The sequence below is a fragment of the Oryzias latipes genome, chromosome 20 (assembly GCF_002234675.1).
Source record: "Oryzias latipes chromosome 20, ASM223467v1".
Taxonomy (NCBI): domain Eukaryota; kingdom Metazoa; phylum Chordata; class Actinopteri; order Beloniformes; family Adrianichthyidae; genus Oryzias; species Oryzias latipes.
In genome coordinates, this window is record NC_019878.2 from 20,065,731 (window position 1) to 20,081,329 (window position 15,599).

At 40.4% G+C, this 15,599-nt stretch overlaps 3 protein-coding genes across 4 annotated transcripts; 2 read left to right on the plus strand and 1 right to left on the minus strand.

The window, feature by feature from the left end:
- The first annotated feature begins 82 nt into the window (after positions 1–82).
- zfand1 (zinc finger AN1-type containing 1) lies at positions 83–3,336 on the plus strand. The gene is made up of 8 exons (XM_023950446.1): positions 83–211; positions 639–681; positions 860–899; positions 1,792–1,919; positions 2,036–2,127; positions 2,279–2,397; positions 2,520–2,675; positions 3,005–3,336. Exons 1-8 carry the CDS (start codon positions 157–159, stop codon positions 3,173–3,175), a joined length of 804 nt encoding a protein of 267 aa, XP_023806214.1. The 5' UTR covers positions 83–156; the 3' UTR covers positions 3,176–3,336.
- A 269-nt stretch (positions 3,337–3,605) lies between these two features.
- maf1 (MAF1 homolog, negative regulator of RNA polymerase III) lies at positions 3,606–8,574 on the plus strand. The gene is made up of 8 exons (XM_004081126.4): positions 3,606–4,157; positions 4,409–4,493; positions 6,696–6,827; positions 7,022–7,184; positions 7,265–7,386; positions 7,467–7,586; positions 7,698–7,790; positions 7,865–8,574. The coding sequence occupies exons 2-8, from the start codon at positions 4,411–4,413 to the stop codon at positions 7,887–7,889; spliced, it is 738 nt and encodes a 245-aa protein (XP_004081174.1). The 5' UTR covers positions 3,606–4,157; positions 4,409–4,410; the 3' UTR covers positions 7,890–8,574.
- On the minus strand, positions 7,954–14,999 carry arl5b (ADP ribosylation factor like GTPase 5B). 2 transcript variants are annotated; one of them, XM_023950450.1, is made up of 7 exons: positions 14,900–14,999; positions 14,566–14,806; positions 13,205–13,265; positions 12,986–13,133; positions 11,458–11,541; positions 11,206–11,357; positions 7,954–9,773 (listed from the first exon to the last, which is right to left on the minus strand). In XM_023950450.1, exons 2-7 carry the CDS (start codon positions 14,609–14,611, stop codon positions 9,725–9,727), a joined length of 540 nt encoding a protein of 179 aa, XP_023806218.1. In that variant the 5' UTR covers positions 14,612–14,806; positions 14,900–14,999; the 3' UTR covers positions 7,954–9,724. The 2 variants fall into 2 exon arrangements, with proteins under 2 accessions (XP_023806218.1, XP_004081175.1); XM_004081127.4 differs by having other exon boundaries at positions 14,566–14,975.
- Between the last annotated feature and the right edge of the window lie 600 nt (positions 15,000–15,599).

The window sequence follows — 15,599 nt, forward strand, 5'->3', positions numbered from 1 at the left end:
AATAAATAAATAAATAAATAAATAAATAAATAAATAAATAAATAAATAAATAAATACAACGTTTTTGAGTAGGTTTTCCAAACGTGACGTCATCTGACTTCCGCTGTCAGAGCTTGTGTTGACACTCTCGCTTGTCGGCTAATGCTATGCTAGCAAATGGCTGAATTAAACATCGGAAAACACTGTCAGGTTGAATCCTGCAATTTAAAAGGTTCTGTCTGGTTAAGATTAATCTTTGACCCAATCTTTGACCAAGATTCTAAACAGCACTGCTGTTTTTTTTATTTTTTATTTTTTTTTTTTTTTGTTCTTGTACTTTAAATTTACCTTGGCATAGCATGGCTAGCTTAGCTAGTGTAGTAATCAACTACTAGTCCCATCCATGTTGTTGCTGTAGCATGATGTTATTCGTGCCAATTAAAAATAAAAATAAACAAAAGTCTTATTACTAACGCAGGTGCTTTTACCCGTTCTGAGAAGCATTGTTCAAGAACTATAGAAACCTTAACCTTAAAAAATCTTTTTTTTGAGCTATTTAAACTCAGGCTTCCAGTTACTTTTTCATGTCATGATGATCATATGCCAGTAGCTGGTTTTTAACTTTTTCATTTAATGTTTTTTTTTTTTTTTTTTTTTAGACTTTCTTCCCTTTGTTTGTGATTCGTGCAGGGGCGTGTACTGGTAAGTTCTTTTTAATTTCTTCCTGCCATTTTAAATAAATGTTCAGATATTTACCTCAAGTAAAAAAAGAATTTGATACTTGTTAATTCATTTCCAAACTCTGCTAAAAGAGTTCATGCAGTAAAGTAATGATATTTCAGCATTCTTTGTCATGTTTTATGTATTTTGTGTCTTACAGTCTTGAGCACAGAGGCAGAGAAGCCCACTTATGCCCAGAGGTGATACCTGTTAGCCATCCCGTCCTTCACTACTGGTTATGACCGCTGTCATGTCTGGTGTTCCTCAGGGTTCTGTCCTTGGTTCCTTCCTTTTCAACTTTCCCCTCCTTCTGGGATTCGACAGGATTGATCTGTTTTAAACTTAACAACCAGTTTTACTGCCTTGTGGATGTTTACCTTTCTAGTTGACCAAACTTCTTTTTTTCGCTCCACAAATGACCACATGAGATCCAATCTTGGCTTTGCGTTATTTTCTTCAACTTAACAGCAATAAAAGGAAACCTCTTTTGGTTGGGACTAAATGCAGATTCTCAAAAATGAAACCTGTCAGGGTTCTGACTTTTTCCTTAATAAAGAGAAGAACCACACAGGAGATGAGAACTATGCTAGACTTCTGCAGAAGGAGAATCGGTCTGTGACAGCGCGAACTGTCACAGAGGAGTTCTGCCATCCTAGTCCTTTTCAAAATCGATTGACTTGTTTTATTTCTCCATGTCCCCAGGCTAAAAACTTGGGTGTCATCCTAATGTCAATTTCTCTATGCAGTCACATCTTAATACCAGCACACAAGCAGCTTAGTTTTACTTACGGACTATTACTTTTCTATTCTCCTTTTTCACCCTCTACTGTGGCTCCATTCTGGTTCAGAGCCTTGTCACTTGTCAACTATGCAACTCCTGTCTTTATTCTCCCACTGAAACTTTCTCAGAAGTTGCAGCCTGTTCATCAGTCGCTAATGCTACCATTGTTTTTGTTTGTTTTTTTTACATTCTGTACTGGGTCATTGGTTATTTCAAAGCTTATTTTTTTCAAATAAAATGAATTATCATCTTACCGAAACAAGGACACTTGGAGTTATGTTTTTATTCACTGTCTGTATCTTTTTGTTTAGAAACCAGAGACAAAGGAATTCCCGACTGTAGGTGGCAGCAAGTCTCACCCCTGTTCGTTTGAAGATTGCAAAGGAAAGGAACTGCTGGAAGTTATATGTCCACAATGTGAAAAGCACTTCTGTTTAACGTAGGTTTATAGTTCAGTCATCAGGTTCATGCTATACAATAATTTGATTTGAGCTTTCACTAAGTTTGGACTGAAAAAAATGTAACTTTTTTTTGTGCTTGTGTTTCTTTTTGTAGCCATCGTCATCAAGATGATCATAAATGTGAGAAGCTGGAAGTTCAAAAGCCTCGGATGGCAGCCACCAAAGAACTGGTGCAAAAAATTGTAGGTCAGTATGTGAACTCTTATTTTCCTGTTATAAAACCTGTCTCCAAATGGGTCAATTAATAAAGAAATTGCTTCCTCGTGAATAATACACTCAGAATATTAAAAGTACTACATTTTTATTATGTTTTTATTATCTTCTTATGACTGCTCAGAGTCAAAGGATACCTCTAAAAGCAAAGGGCGCAAGGGAGCAAAGAACGCTGCCACTGCAGCAAAAGTAGCACTGATGAAACTGAAGCTGCATGCTGCAGGAGACAAAGGACTGCCTCAGGTAGTTTTAAATGTAAAACTTTATTGTAATCACATCTGTTTTTGTCATTATTATATTTGGGGCATTACTTATATAACACCTCATTTTTTTATCATATTGTTTGCTGTATTTTGGTTTTCCAGACAGAGAGGACATATTTTCAGGTTTATCTTCCTAAAGAATCCAAGGACAGAAGCCTCCCCATGTTCTTCAGTTCTAAATGGAGTGTGGGGAAAGTGGTGGATTATGCGGCTTCTATGGCCGGTCTGAAGAACAACAATAATGTTCTGACAGCAAAGGTAAATGTTGGGGAGCAAATACTGATAGTTCAGTAAAATTCACCAACCACTGCTACACCTGCCGTCTTGTGTTCTGTAAAAAAAAACTCTACTTGTTTTTCATTCTATTCAACAGTTCAACCACTTCCTGTGCTTCGGTTATAAATGTTTTATCTATCATTTCTGATATATTTCAACTAAATGTTGAGTAATAAAAAAAGTAAAATGTGCTTGGAGATACAAGTATTGATACAAAAGCAGGTCTTTTGTGTTAGTTTGAAGCTTATAAAAAATAATGTTTCTTTCATTGCCTTTATGCCGTAACAGTACCATTATCTGCCGATTTGCAGAAGCTGCGATTCTGCCATCCTCAAACAGGTGAAGCTCTTCAGATGGATGACACGCTGATCTCACTGCTGTCTCACCCAGACACTCCTCTATTTAATGGGGGTAATGTGATCCTGGAGTACCTGGATAATGAGTGCAAAGGCTTGGAGGACATTTCAGACTATATTACTTAGATGTGATCCATCTACGCTACCTAGTGTATGGATCTAGTGATTAAGCATTTTGTATTTATATCAATGCATTTTTCTTTTAAAATGTTTTTTTTTTTTGTATATGCACCTTGTGAAAAAAATAAAATAAAATGTTCTTGACGGAGAGCATATTCAGAAGAAGAGATTGATATTGCTTGATGTTTTTCTTATCATTCAAATGTGATGTTATTACCAAGTACAAAAAATCAGATTTATTTATTATATTTTAGATTTAAGTCAAAAAAGCCCTGTCTTCTTTCTGTTCTTGCAAATTGTTATATCCTAATGACTAAACCTAACAACATGTACTTTATAAGCTCCTCAGACTGAAAGGAAAATGTAGCCAATCACGAGAGTGCACGAGCAGTAGGCGTGTCCATCATCCGCATATAAATGTAAGGGGCTGGGCTTTCTGACACAGTGTATTCCGTTGTTTTGATGTGAGAAGAGCCTTTGTTTTTGGTTTCGACGTATTGCTACGTTAGTTAACCGCTATTCTTTATTAATAACATTTTCGCTACTCTTTTTTTTCTTTTCTTCCTGATCGAGTCGCTGAAAAAGGAGCGACTTGATCCCGCTAATACAATTCGCTTTGTGGAAATCAGGTCAAAAGGGATGCCGCTGCAGAAAGACTCCGACGGACGCCAACAGTCTTTGGATTTAATCTCATCGCATATAATCGGAGAAAGCAGCTTCTGTATAAAATTAAAAGCCCTCAGAATAATTCCTGCTCGACCGAGTGCTTCTGAAAGATACCCGAGCTTGAGTTCACACTAAGGCTCGGTGGCGAACACAGAGAAGAGGCGTAACAACAATTAGCAAGTGCTAGCGTTAGCAGAGGAACAACAACAACAACAGCGGATCGTTGATTTTTCTGTAAGTGTTCGGTTAAGAGGTCAGATTTTTACGGGGACTTGGATTTAAAAGCTTTTGCTGTGTGACTGCGGTGAGAAGGCTTTTGTTGGTAAGTGAATTCAATCATTTTATTAAACCAGGAAGACGATTTATCACTTTCTTTTCGGGGGTGGGGGAGGGGCAGCTGCTTCTAATTGGGGGAAATGTCCTCGCGGGGCGCTGTTCTCTGTCGGTTGTAATTAATTAATACATACACTTTAAAAGAAATGCGTTATAACGTTTTAATGCACTCGCATTTTTTATGGGGTAGTTTAAAAAAGAAAGTATTCAAAATATTATAACGTTTTTTGTATTTTACAGCCATGAAGCTGTTGGAAAACTCCAGTTTTGAAGCTCTCAGCTCCAGACTTTGCGTTGAAACTGGAGAATCTCGTATCATTGGAAGGTAAAAGACTGTGCAACCTTTAATTTTTTTTAATGTTCTTCTTATTTAGTCATGGTAGCTTGTATGTACTTTTAAGGAAGTTGTGGAATCCCCCCCCCAGACTTGTAGAAACTCATTATTGGCTGCCAGCCTCTGATCTTCAGATATTTACTATTATTTCAGCTTTATATGGAGACATTTTCCTTATTTCTTTTCCCCAATAAGAAATCTGAAATGTCCATCTTTACTCATCTTTAAACTTCAATTTTATTGCACATGTATATTTATGCTTTTATTTCAGCTCCGTTGCTTCAAATATGCTTGTTCAATTTCCTTCATTCCTTGAAATGTCTTCACGGCAGAAGCACTTGAGCAATGTTTTGCATGTTGCACACCTCATGACTTGTTTAAAGTTTTCCTTCTGCAGACAAGATCCTATCAACCTGAAGGGTTGGTTAGGGGGTGTGGACTGTGGAAAGATGAATAACTCCTGTGTCACAAGTGGGGTAGTGGAGCAGACAAGCGCCTTCATGTTATGCAATACTATGATAAAACAACTATGGCAGACTGAAAGTCCTCAGATAACCCAAAGTTCTTGCAATTGACTCTGAAAGCTTAGAACACCCCCCCTGCATTCTACAAGTTATGTAAACCCTCCAGGCTGGGCTTGTAAATACAGATGCAGTGTCAGTGTTGTTATATAAAAGCTAGTAGGCTGTGGAATAACGCTGCTCTATTTTGCGTGGGTGGTGAAACTGAGCTCTGCAGCAGAGGCTGAAAAAGTGTCGCAGATCACGGGGTCCTCTGTGGTTATTTTGGAGACTGTTGTTAGGAGCGCCACCGTGCACGTCTGTGCGTGCAATGCACAACAGCTGAGTCCCGCTGCCGTTAAGGCTGCTTAGTGGATTATGGAGGGAACTGAGCTAAGACTGGGACATAGTTACAATATTTTCTGCGGATTCATTAAAAAAGTTTCTTTTTGGGTGTCACAACATTCATTTTTTTTGGAAGTGCAACAGCTAAATTATGTAAAGAGCCGTGTTGATGAGCTATTTTCCCTTTGTCGTCTGGTTACCCATGCTGTTTATTTTGGCAGGACAGCTGTGTGTAGATGCCAGTGCTACTATTTCCACGGCTTTATCCTGTGATGTTTCTATATTTAGTCTGCAGCGATCCAAAGAGGTCTTGAAGGTTTAGTGTCTCTACCAGACTGCACTTGTGTGACCTGTTCTTGAGTAGGAGCAAAATAAACACCATTCTGCTCCACTCGGGTGTCTTATCAGCGACAACAGACCCAGAAACTTGAGAATGGAAAATCTTTAGCTGGAACTAGTCTTGTGTTTCTGCACATCTACTAGAAGATGTCTTAATTGCATGTATAATAAATGCCATGGTATTATGTTATAGCAGTAATTTAGTCTAATTGTGGCATTTTTCTGATGGAGGACAAATATTAAGTAAATTAATCTGAAAATTGTGTTGTAAGGTATTCATATTGTTGTGAATCAGGAGCTAATGGAAAAATTCTAAATTGTATTTTTTGTATTTGTCACAGCCTCCTGGCTCCGCTCAATGCCATTTAATTGTTGACGAGTAGATCCATGTACGTCTACGTCTATCTGAATCAAAACTGTACGAATGGATAGCTCGCCATTTTTGTTGCACTAGGCTCGATGATTAAGACCATAGATGATGGAAGTGGGTCTTCAAACTTAAGAAATCCATTCATGTCGTATGTTATCCATGCATTTGTGAGACCCCTATTTCATTTGTTTGATCCCAATTTGATATAATTTTAAAAACTTTACTGTGAGAATAACTATAATCTGTTGTTGTTATTGGTTTTTTTAAATGACAACTTTCTGTGATAAAGAATGCAAAATTTGTTAATAATTAATTATTTATCGTGCAGTTACCCCATGTTAAAAAATGTGTGTATCAAATTTGAGATGTTTGGTAAATAGGATGCCTTTCTCTTTCCTAAACACATTTTTACATCTTAAACTAACATTGTTGTGAGCAAAAACGTCACCCAATATATTAGTTGATACCATACATAGCTAATAAATCAAGTTATGTTGCAGTTTTTGTGTATTTTATTAAATGGTGGATTAAAAAATGGTTGATTCCAAAATAAAAACTTGAAATTTTCTGTCAATTCTTTATAGTGGGGCTTCACACTTGTATAAAATTTAAAATTGTTTCATTCGTTCTGCCCCGCAGGATTGAGAGCTACTCCTGCAAGATGGCTGGTGATGATAAGCACATGTTTAAACAGTTCTGCCAGGAGGGGGAGCCGCACGTCCTCGAGGCTCTGTCCCCTCCCCAGTCCACAAGTGCTACCAGCCCCTCCCAGTGAGTACTATAAGATCAGGAGTAAGACATTTACTGTAAAAACATGTCAGGACTTGGACAGATGCTCACAGATTCTGCAGCAAAGGTTGTTTGGACACACACTGTGAAGGAGGAGGAGCTAATGCAGTCTGCTGTGTCAATACTTGGATGTTGGAGTGGAAGGCTGGTTGTCCTAACAATGTTTGTGTGTGCAGGCTGGGAAGGAGCAGTGAGGATGGGGAGAACCCTCTGAGTGACAAGTGCTGCAGGAAGACGCTTTTCTACCTCATCACCACGCTGAACGAGTCCTTCAGGCCGGACTATGACTTCAGCGCCGCACGCGCCCACGAGTTCAGCCGAGAGCCCAGCCTAAACTTTGTCAGTACTCTGCCACTCTGCAGCACGGGCACAGCCGTGATCCCAAAGCGCTGAACATGGTGGGTGTGGTTTCCCTACAGGTGGCGAATGCGGTCAACGGCAGCCTGTTCTCAGTGGTGGGAGAGGACTTTAACTCTCTGGGGCCTGAGCTGTGGAACGCCATCGACCAGGAGATAACCCTGCAGAGCTGTGACATTTACAGGTGAGCGTTTTTCAAACTCATAGAACAAAAATGCTTGTTTGCTAAGGTTATCATAGTTTTGTTTTTTTTCTTCTCCTCAGCTACAACCCAGATCTGGATTCTGACCCTTTTGGTGAAGAGGGGAGCCTCTGGTCTTTTAACTACTTCTTCTACAACAAGAAACTGAAAAGGATTGTCTTTTTTACATGTCGCTCTGTCAGGTCAGCAACAAGTCTGCAAATAGTATAATTAATAACCTCTTTTGTTTCTGATCTTTAAGGATAAACAGACTAATGCTAGCTGACAGGTGTGAACCTTCTTCTCCTGTGCAGCGTCATGAGTGGCTACGGCTGTGGAAGTCTTGAGCATGAGCTGGACATGGAGCTGGACGACGAAGAGGAGATGGATGGCTTTTCTATGGACAAGTACGTCTGCTTATTTATTTATTTAGTGAACAGAATAAAAAAAAATAAAAAAAATGTTTTTTCTTCTATTGCAGGTGCCCCAGGGCTCTGTGTGTGTAGACTTTGGAAACCCCTGGTTCAAAGAACATCATCATCTTTTCCTCCTGCCCTCCTTTTGCTTCCGTTTTTTTTTTTTTTTTTTTTTTTTTTGTGATATATTTGCTGTCTGCCTCAAAGCCATTTTAACTCTTTGGACTAATGCATGTTTCATAGCTATTGATGAACTGATGTGATGGACGTTTGGTGAAAATGCCACACATTCATTTGTTTTGGGTTTTTTTTTTTCCAACCACAAACCTGGAGTTTCTAAACAGACTTTGATGGATGGAGTCGTCATCTTCTTTCCAAAAAGGATTCCAGAATACACCAGCAACAGGAGAAACATACACACATTTTTCAATTCGACAAAGAGGCTCATGGGAAACAACAGACTCCTGAATATATGTGCTACTTTTGTGTTTAACGTGACGTTGGTGTTACTGTGAATACTAGTTTTTCTTACTGAGATCTGTCTTCTGGTAGAGCTGTTCTAGCAAATGTTTTGACCTGTTTGAGCAGCAGGACACTCCTCACATCCCCACTGCAGCTTGGAAACATATAGGCTTGTATCTGTCTCCAATGTTAATGTCTGTGAGGTGTGTTTTGTCTTTGAAAGTGGATTGTGTAGTACAGACTAAAAGACAAAAATGATTCTTTTTTTCCTTGATTGGAATCTCCTGAATGTCAATAAAACAGGTATACATCCCGTTAGCGTGAATCCTTTTCTTGCCCAACAGTAGAACAGACAACAGGATGTGTTCAAAAATAACATTTATTAATGAAAACGTACAGTACATGATCCAGACTACATGTCACACAGTTAATGATCCGTTTCATTGCTTGATGAGCTCAAGACACAAAAATTGTAAACCTTGTATTCATGGCTAATCTGTTTAAAGACCAAACATCTAGAGATGCTTCTGTAAATTCTGATGCTCGGATTCCAGCCCTTGGTTGTCAAAACTTGAGCTGAAATGTGTGCATCTCCCGTTTGGCCACTTGAGAACTTTAAGGATTTCTCGTTTCGATGACATGCATAGATCTGAAAGCAAGGACAAGAAGAAAAAAATGATCCAAACGTACAGATCTTAAGGCCGAGGCTCAGGGATTTCAACAGCCTGATGAGCTCAACACCTTTACAGCCAAACCGCTTTAAAAAAAATCCTTCCACCTCCTTGAAAGCTGCTTAGTTTGACGCCTTTCTTGTATAAAACATTCAAGCAGCAGAGCAGCGACTGTTCATACAAATGCATCCGTCTGCAAAACAAAGCTGCATAACGTAGAAAGTGTTAGCGAAGCGCTAATTAACGGGAAATCAGAGTTCTGCACAAAGAAAAGGGGGAGGATGCCAATTATCTGGAATAGACATGTACAAGTACATGCCAAAAGTAAAAAAAAAATGTTTAAAATTCCAATAAAGTAGCTTATGAATCTGTCAATGTTTGTAACATGAACAGTTGTGTAATAAAAAAAAACAAAAAAAAAACTTATGTTGAATAAATAAGCAGCATTTCTTAGTTTGACCATGAAAACTGTTGTTGCAACGATGAGAGTAAGTTTGCCCTGAATACACAGATTTAAAAAGGCAGCACCCCACATGACATGATAGAAACACGATATGCACGTGGTGAACACCACGGACGATGGGTTTCCTCTGAAATACGCACACACAAAAAAGATCACTGCTTGTTTTATTCGCAGGTTTCTCTGCGTTTGATCAGTCTGTGCGCTGCCACAGTTCAGTCTCTGAACGCCGATGTCCCGTTGAGTCCAACAAAAAAGCAAAGTGAGGACGAGATGCTGCGACGCTGTGGAGAGAGGGGGGGGGGTCGGGCCGTGGATGGCAGAGGGAGGGGTTATCTGAGGCCAGCTCTGGAGGCCATCCACTCCAGACCCTGACACAAGCTGGAAAACACAAACACATTAGTAGAGGTTATATTTTTATAAGATAAAATACAATAAAGAAGACATGCAACTTGATGATGAGTCAAAATCTGGAAGTTAAAAGGTGTGTGACATCATCACCCTAGAAATCATCAGCCAGGAGCGGATATTTTCCAACTAACCCGAACCCCAACCCAAAAGTGTTTAGAATTGTAAAAGAAACGTGTCTTAAAGCTTCAAACGGGAAAAACTGTCACTGTTGGGATCTCCAGTTAATATAAAGATTTTTTTAGTGATACGGATGAACTTCTGGTTCCAGTCTAGGACTTCCAGTTCTGGTCGTTCTTATCTGCAGCCAATTTCTTTTAGAAATTCTGCATGAGGGTGGATGAAGAGAACCAGAGAGGTGATTGGAGCAGACTTTCTCAGATGTGGGTGAAGGAAACAGAAGTGACGCGGAAGTGACGGAGAGTATTCAGGACAGGAATGCAGAAGGACAGATGGGAGCAGAAATGTCAGTGATGAAGACATTTTTCTAGAAGAGAGAAGAGGAGCTGAGGATGGGGGAGAGTGGAGCACACAAAAGGATGGTTTAACCTGAAAGAGATCAGACTGCTATGGAGAGTGGAACCAGACAGTAGAGGATGGTGGTGTGAGGATGACTCTGGTAGTGAGGAAGATGAAGAGCACAGGAGAAGAGGGGGGGAAGTTAGAAAGGCAGAATGTTGTGAGGCTTTTAGGGAGGAAGCGAAACAAGCTTTGAGGAAACCGGGAGGTTCTTCCAGAAGACTGAAAATCTACAACTAAAGTGATCAATGAGACTGAGAGGAAGGCATTTGGCGAGTCATCTGGAATGAGGGAAGCAGATGAGGAGACTCGGTGGTCGGATGAAGAAGTTCGGGAGTGTGATGAGAGGAAAAGGTCAGCTAAGAAAAGAGAGAACCAAACTAAAGACAGATGGAGCACAAGGTGGAGAACCTTACTTTACTTCTCGGTCCAGAACAACTGAGAGGCATGTGCAACAAGACTGGAACGAGTGTCAGGAAGAATGAAACAAAAAAAAAAAAAAGTAGAAAACAGATTTGAGAGCAGCCATGTTGTTGGATTAAAGCCCCAGAAAGAGTTGGAGGGAGCAGAGCTGAAGATGTCGAGGTTCTCTTTGGAAAGTGACCAGGATGGACAGAATCAGGAATCAATCCAGAGGAACGGGGGATGATAGTAGTTTTGGAGATCAGAACAAAGAAAGGGATGGAGATGTAGAAGGATGGTGAGGTTGGAGCTACCAGAAGGACGGGTGTAGTGGAGGAGGGCGGTTGGTGTGAGTGAGTTAGATGGAGGTGGCTGCTTCTCTCTGGCGACTCTTGAGTCAATTAGGGGTGCTATTGTCTTTTCATCACCTAAATGCATCCAAAATGTCCACTCTCCAAATGTGTATCGGGTTTTCCATCCTTACCCCTCTCCTGTAAGTGCACAGCAGGACTGTATGTGCCAGGGGTGGTCCTTGATTGAGCTCAGGGTGAGGTATTTGGAGATCTCTGCTGCAGACATGCAGTCCTTCATGTCCTGCTTGTTGGCAAATATCAGCACCGCTGCTTTCCGCAGGTCCTGAGGGAGCGGGCAGAGAACAGCGACCCGGCGTTGAAAGACGCTCCTCGTCTGAGCCAGCGGCTTCAAACACTGCGCTGGAGTGTGGGGGTGTTTTTACCTCATGAGCCAGCATCCTGTAGAGCTCCTCCTTGGAGATGGCCAGTCTTTCTCTGTCCGTGCTGTCCACCACCAGAATGATGAACTTCAGAGAAACAAGAAGCTTTTAAACCCTTGTGCTACCTATCCACCTTTGTCATGGTAGGGGATAACACATCAATGTAAGGGTGGGGTCATCTGGACCCCATAAGGGTTAGAAGAAGACATGCAGCCTGAGCTGTTTAAACGATACCGGTTCCATAAAAGTCTGTTGATACCGGGCCACAAAGGGAAAAAAAACATTTCTAAAAAACACAACCTACATTTTTGGGAAAAATACCAGAGTCTCCACCACATCCAACTTTCTTAAAGCAGTGACCACTAGATTGAAGCCCCCCCAAGTTAAATAAAAACAATGTATTGGAGAAGTTAACTCAAAACTTAGGTGAACTACAGGCTGTTCTGCAGAATTATTGTCTGACCTTAAACCAGCGCGTGTCTTGAAAAAGGTTAGGCGATCACCGATTTAAAGCGTTCATATGTTAAAAAAGTCAGAGTGAAGGTGACCCGATCAGCAGTGAAGGTCGCAGGTTCCGCTTCAGCGCATAAAGCAGGAGTCTGCATGTTTGTGTGTCAACAGTCTCCACTGGAAACCCGCTGCGTGTGGTTTTTCCATGAGCTGGCCTCTTTTTACAAGCCTTTTACAACCACTGATTAACCTGCATGTGACGCATTCTGGGACATTAGTACATTTTAATCAAGTCACCGCGTCCAAAGGAAAACCCTTCATTTGTGGGAAAGCCTTCAAAGAAAAGCCCCCACTGAGGAGGACTCAGGCCTCAAACACAGCCTCTGCTAACGTTTGGACTGAGAAACAAGCAATAAAAGTATTTCACTTTTTTTTTTTAAATATATATTTGCCTATTCGACATAAAACATTGCTTTTGGTAAAAGTCAAAGCTTTGGCGTTGAGAAAAAAAATAGTAATGTGACAAACAGAACCAAGGCCAGCAGCTTTTAGGTGAACTGCTTCAAAATGAGGAAATCGGCAAAAAGCTCTTTCACAATAAAAGAATGTATTCATTTATAGTTGAGAATTAAGGCAAATGAATCCAGTGAAAAATAAAACATAATAGTGTTTTGGGTCATTTAAACAAATGTAAAGTAATAACTTACAGATGCAGAACATCCTGGAATTAATCGACTTTTGCAGATCAGTCTGTGCAAATCTGGCAGAACGTAAACGTGCACTTCGCCAAATACCCCCTGATCACGACCAGGGTTTGTGTTACACCAGTGGAGCTCCGCGCTGAGCTTTGTTTAAAGTTCTCATGCACATCTGCTGCTCCTGGTCTGTTTGCCCCCCCCCCCGCCTCTCTTCTCAGATGGTCCCCTTTGTGAAGCCCTGACCTCTGACTTGGGCGGCTCCCGCTCGCTGCCCGCCTGCGCGCCGAACAAACACGCCAGCAGCTGCGCCGCAGAAGGAAACCGATGCCGAGCTATTCCTTTCTCCAGCCGAGACGTTTTCCAGAAAGAAAACATGTCCTCACCTCGGTGTTGGCGTAGTAGGTGTTCCAAGAGGATCGCAGGGACTCTTGGCCTCCAATGTCCCACATCAGGAAATGAGTGTTCTTCACCACAATTTCTTCCACATTGCTTCCAATGGTGGGTGATGTATGGACAACCTCGTTCATCAGACTTTAGACATAGATATAACCAATGAATATCTTAAATAACAGTGTATTTCAACTGCTTCTAACTGTACTTACAACTGGTAGAGAATTGTAGTCTTCCCTGCATTGTCCAGACCCACAATGATCACCTTGTGCTCTGCAATGACAGACCGTTCATTTTGAGTTTCGGATATGCAGAGAAACAATAGGGGGAGGCCTGAGGCAGTGGGGCCTTCCCATTCAGAATTCAACAGGCTGCAATTCCTTCTTTCCTTGCTTCTGCCTCCCTTTGCTGGTAAACCAAAATCCCAGTGAACAGCAGTATGGAGGCATCATGGCGATGAGGCAGAGCGGCAGACTCAGCTGAGGCCAGCAGAACGACCACAAACGACCTCTGAGGTCAGAAGGGAAGGAAGTCCCGTCAGACGACTCGCAGCTGCGATAGCCCGGGTGATGATCTCAGAGTATTGCTTCCTCAAAAAGCCGCTACCTTGTGATAACCGCGACATGTAAATGAAATGGCCCTAAGACAAAAATAAACGTTGGTACAATCCTGATGCCATCAAAATGTATAAAAGCAGAACATTAAAAACTGCAGCTCATAAAACCTGCTTGGTAGCTGCATTATGACTGATCTGGTAAAGATGTTGGTTTACATAGAATAAACTGATACTCAATAAAAAAAATTAATTCTCATAAGTGGGTGAAATTTGTCACTGAATGATTTAACCTTCACTTTATGCAGAATTGGTTTCAGCCAAACAAAAAAAACAAAAAACAAAAAAAAAAAAAAAACAGAACAAGGAACACATTTCCAACAATATACTTTTTGGGGGCTCGTCCAAGATCTCATAACATTTTTTTAAGAAAAAATACTTCCTATTTAGTACAAGTAGCTTTGCTTGGTGCCTTTCAATGACAGGGGAGATTCAAAATGCTCTACAGATGAAAAGGGGCATTTAAAATAATGTCACAGAATTACATGAATCAAACTGTGAGGCAAATGTATTAAATAAAGATTGTATTTTTGTTGTTTATTATTAAGAAAATCTAAATGATTACAAAACAAGAAACTACTTTTGCCACATTTAACAACATAGGGACTAACATTACTAAAATCTAGAAGAAGCACTGCATCGTCGTGTCCTGGATGGTGAACCAAAGCCGATTGGCAACTGGATGAACCCGCAGTGATTTGTGTAATCATCATGCTGGTTGACTGACTGTTCAACAGATTATCATCGCGGTAACAGGTGACTGGATCCACGCAGCGTTTCATTATCTAGGCCAGAAAAGAAAACCGTCCAGCCGGAGTCAAAGAGACGCAGCGCGACCATTCGCCCCCATGATCTCGCTGTTCACTTTATGCTAACGGGCTAACAGCTGCCTTTATTATCCCGGCTAGAGCAATAAAGCGGGAGGTTTGAGCTTTTTATTTTTAACACATCGAAACTCACCTTGATTACAAAAGAAGCTCCACAGTTTGGCGAATATGAGCCCCATTGTTCGGATCCTACAAAATGCTGGTCTCGTCTCCTGACCGGGTGGCGGTTCTCTCCCCACACCGTAAAGTCCGTGGTTGTTGGCGGCGGCGGCTAACTAACACTGACTAGGCTAGCTGGATGCTTTATTTCCAGCACAACACCTCCCGGAGCCTTTAAACGCGGACTCCATGCGCCCTGTCGTTGTTGCCTAAAACTGAGCACACAGACGGATGAAGACGGTGAGGATTATCAACTGCTGTCAATCAAAGCCTCAATAAAAAAGCATCGGTAAAACCCTGCACCCTACAGGGGAGACGCGACTGAGAAAGGCTCCTGCTCCGTGTAGCTGCTGATGGTGCTACGCTGTGAAATGCAACACGACTTGTTCTGTCCCACGCTTACGTGGTGACGTCAGATGTTTTGTTCTTTTTTTTTTAACAACCTGACATGTTAGGTTTAAATAAATGCCAAATTAGAAATATTTGTAAACTATGTGATATAGTTTAGTTATGAAATATTCTTACACACAATTTTGAAATAAATAAAGACATCAATGTTGACGTCGTTGTTAAACTTTTCAGCAAGATATGATTATTATGTATGTGTATATTTGTGTGTAATATTTATGAGTAAACATGTATTCCATATTTTACAATTTAATATAAAGTCAAGTTGATTAAACTGTGTGTTTGCATTAAGGACAGAGAAACAAATGGGGAAAAATTGTCATTAAAATCTATAAAGCTAAGTGTATTGTGTTTTTTTCACCTGCAATGACTATATGTTTTACATTTTAGATTTATGTTCATTTAAAATACAATACATGAAAATGATTTCAAAATCTACATAATCTTATTTGCAGTAAACATAAGTCTTTATATGTTTATTTTTAAAAGGTATTCTATATTCTTTACATTTTGAAATTAATACTATAAATATTTATAAAATGTATTTATTTATTTATTTTTGTATTGAAAAATCTGTTACTTTTAGTCGTCCAAAAAAAG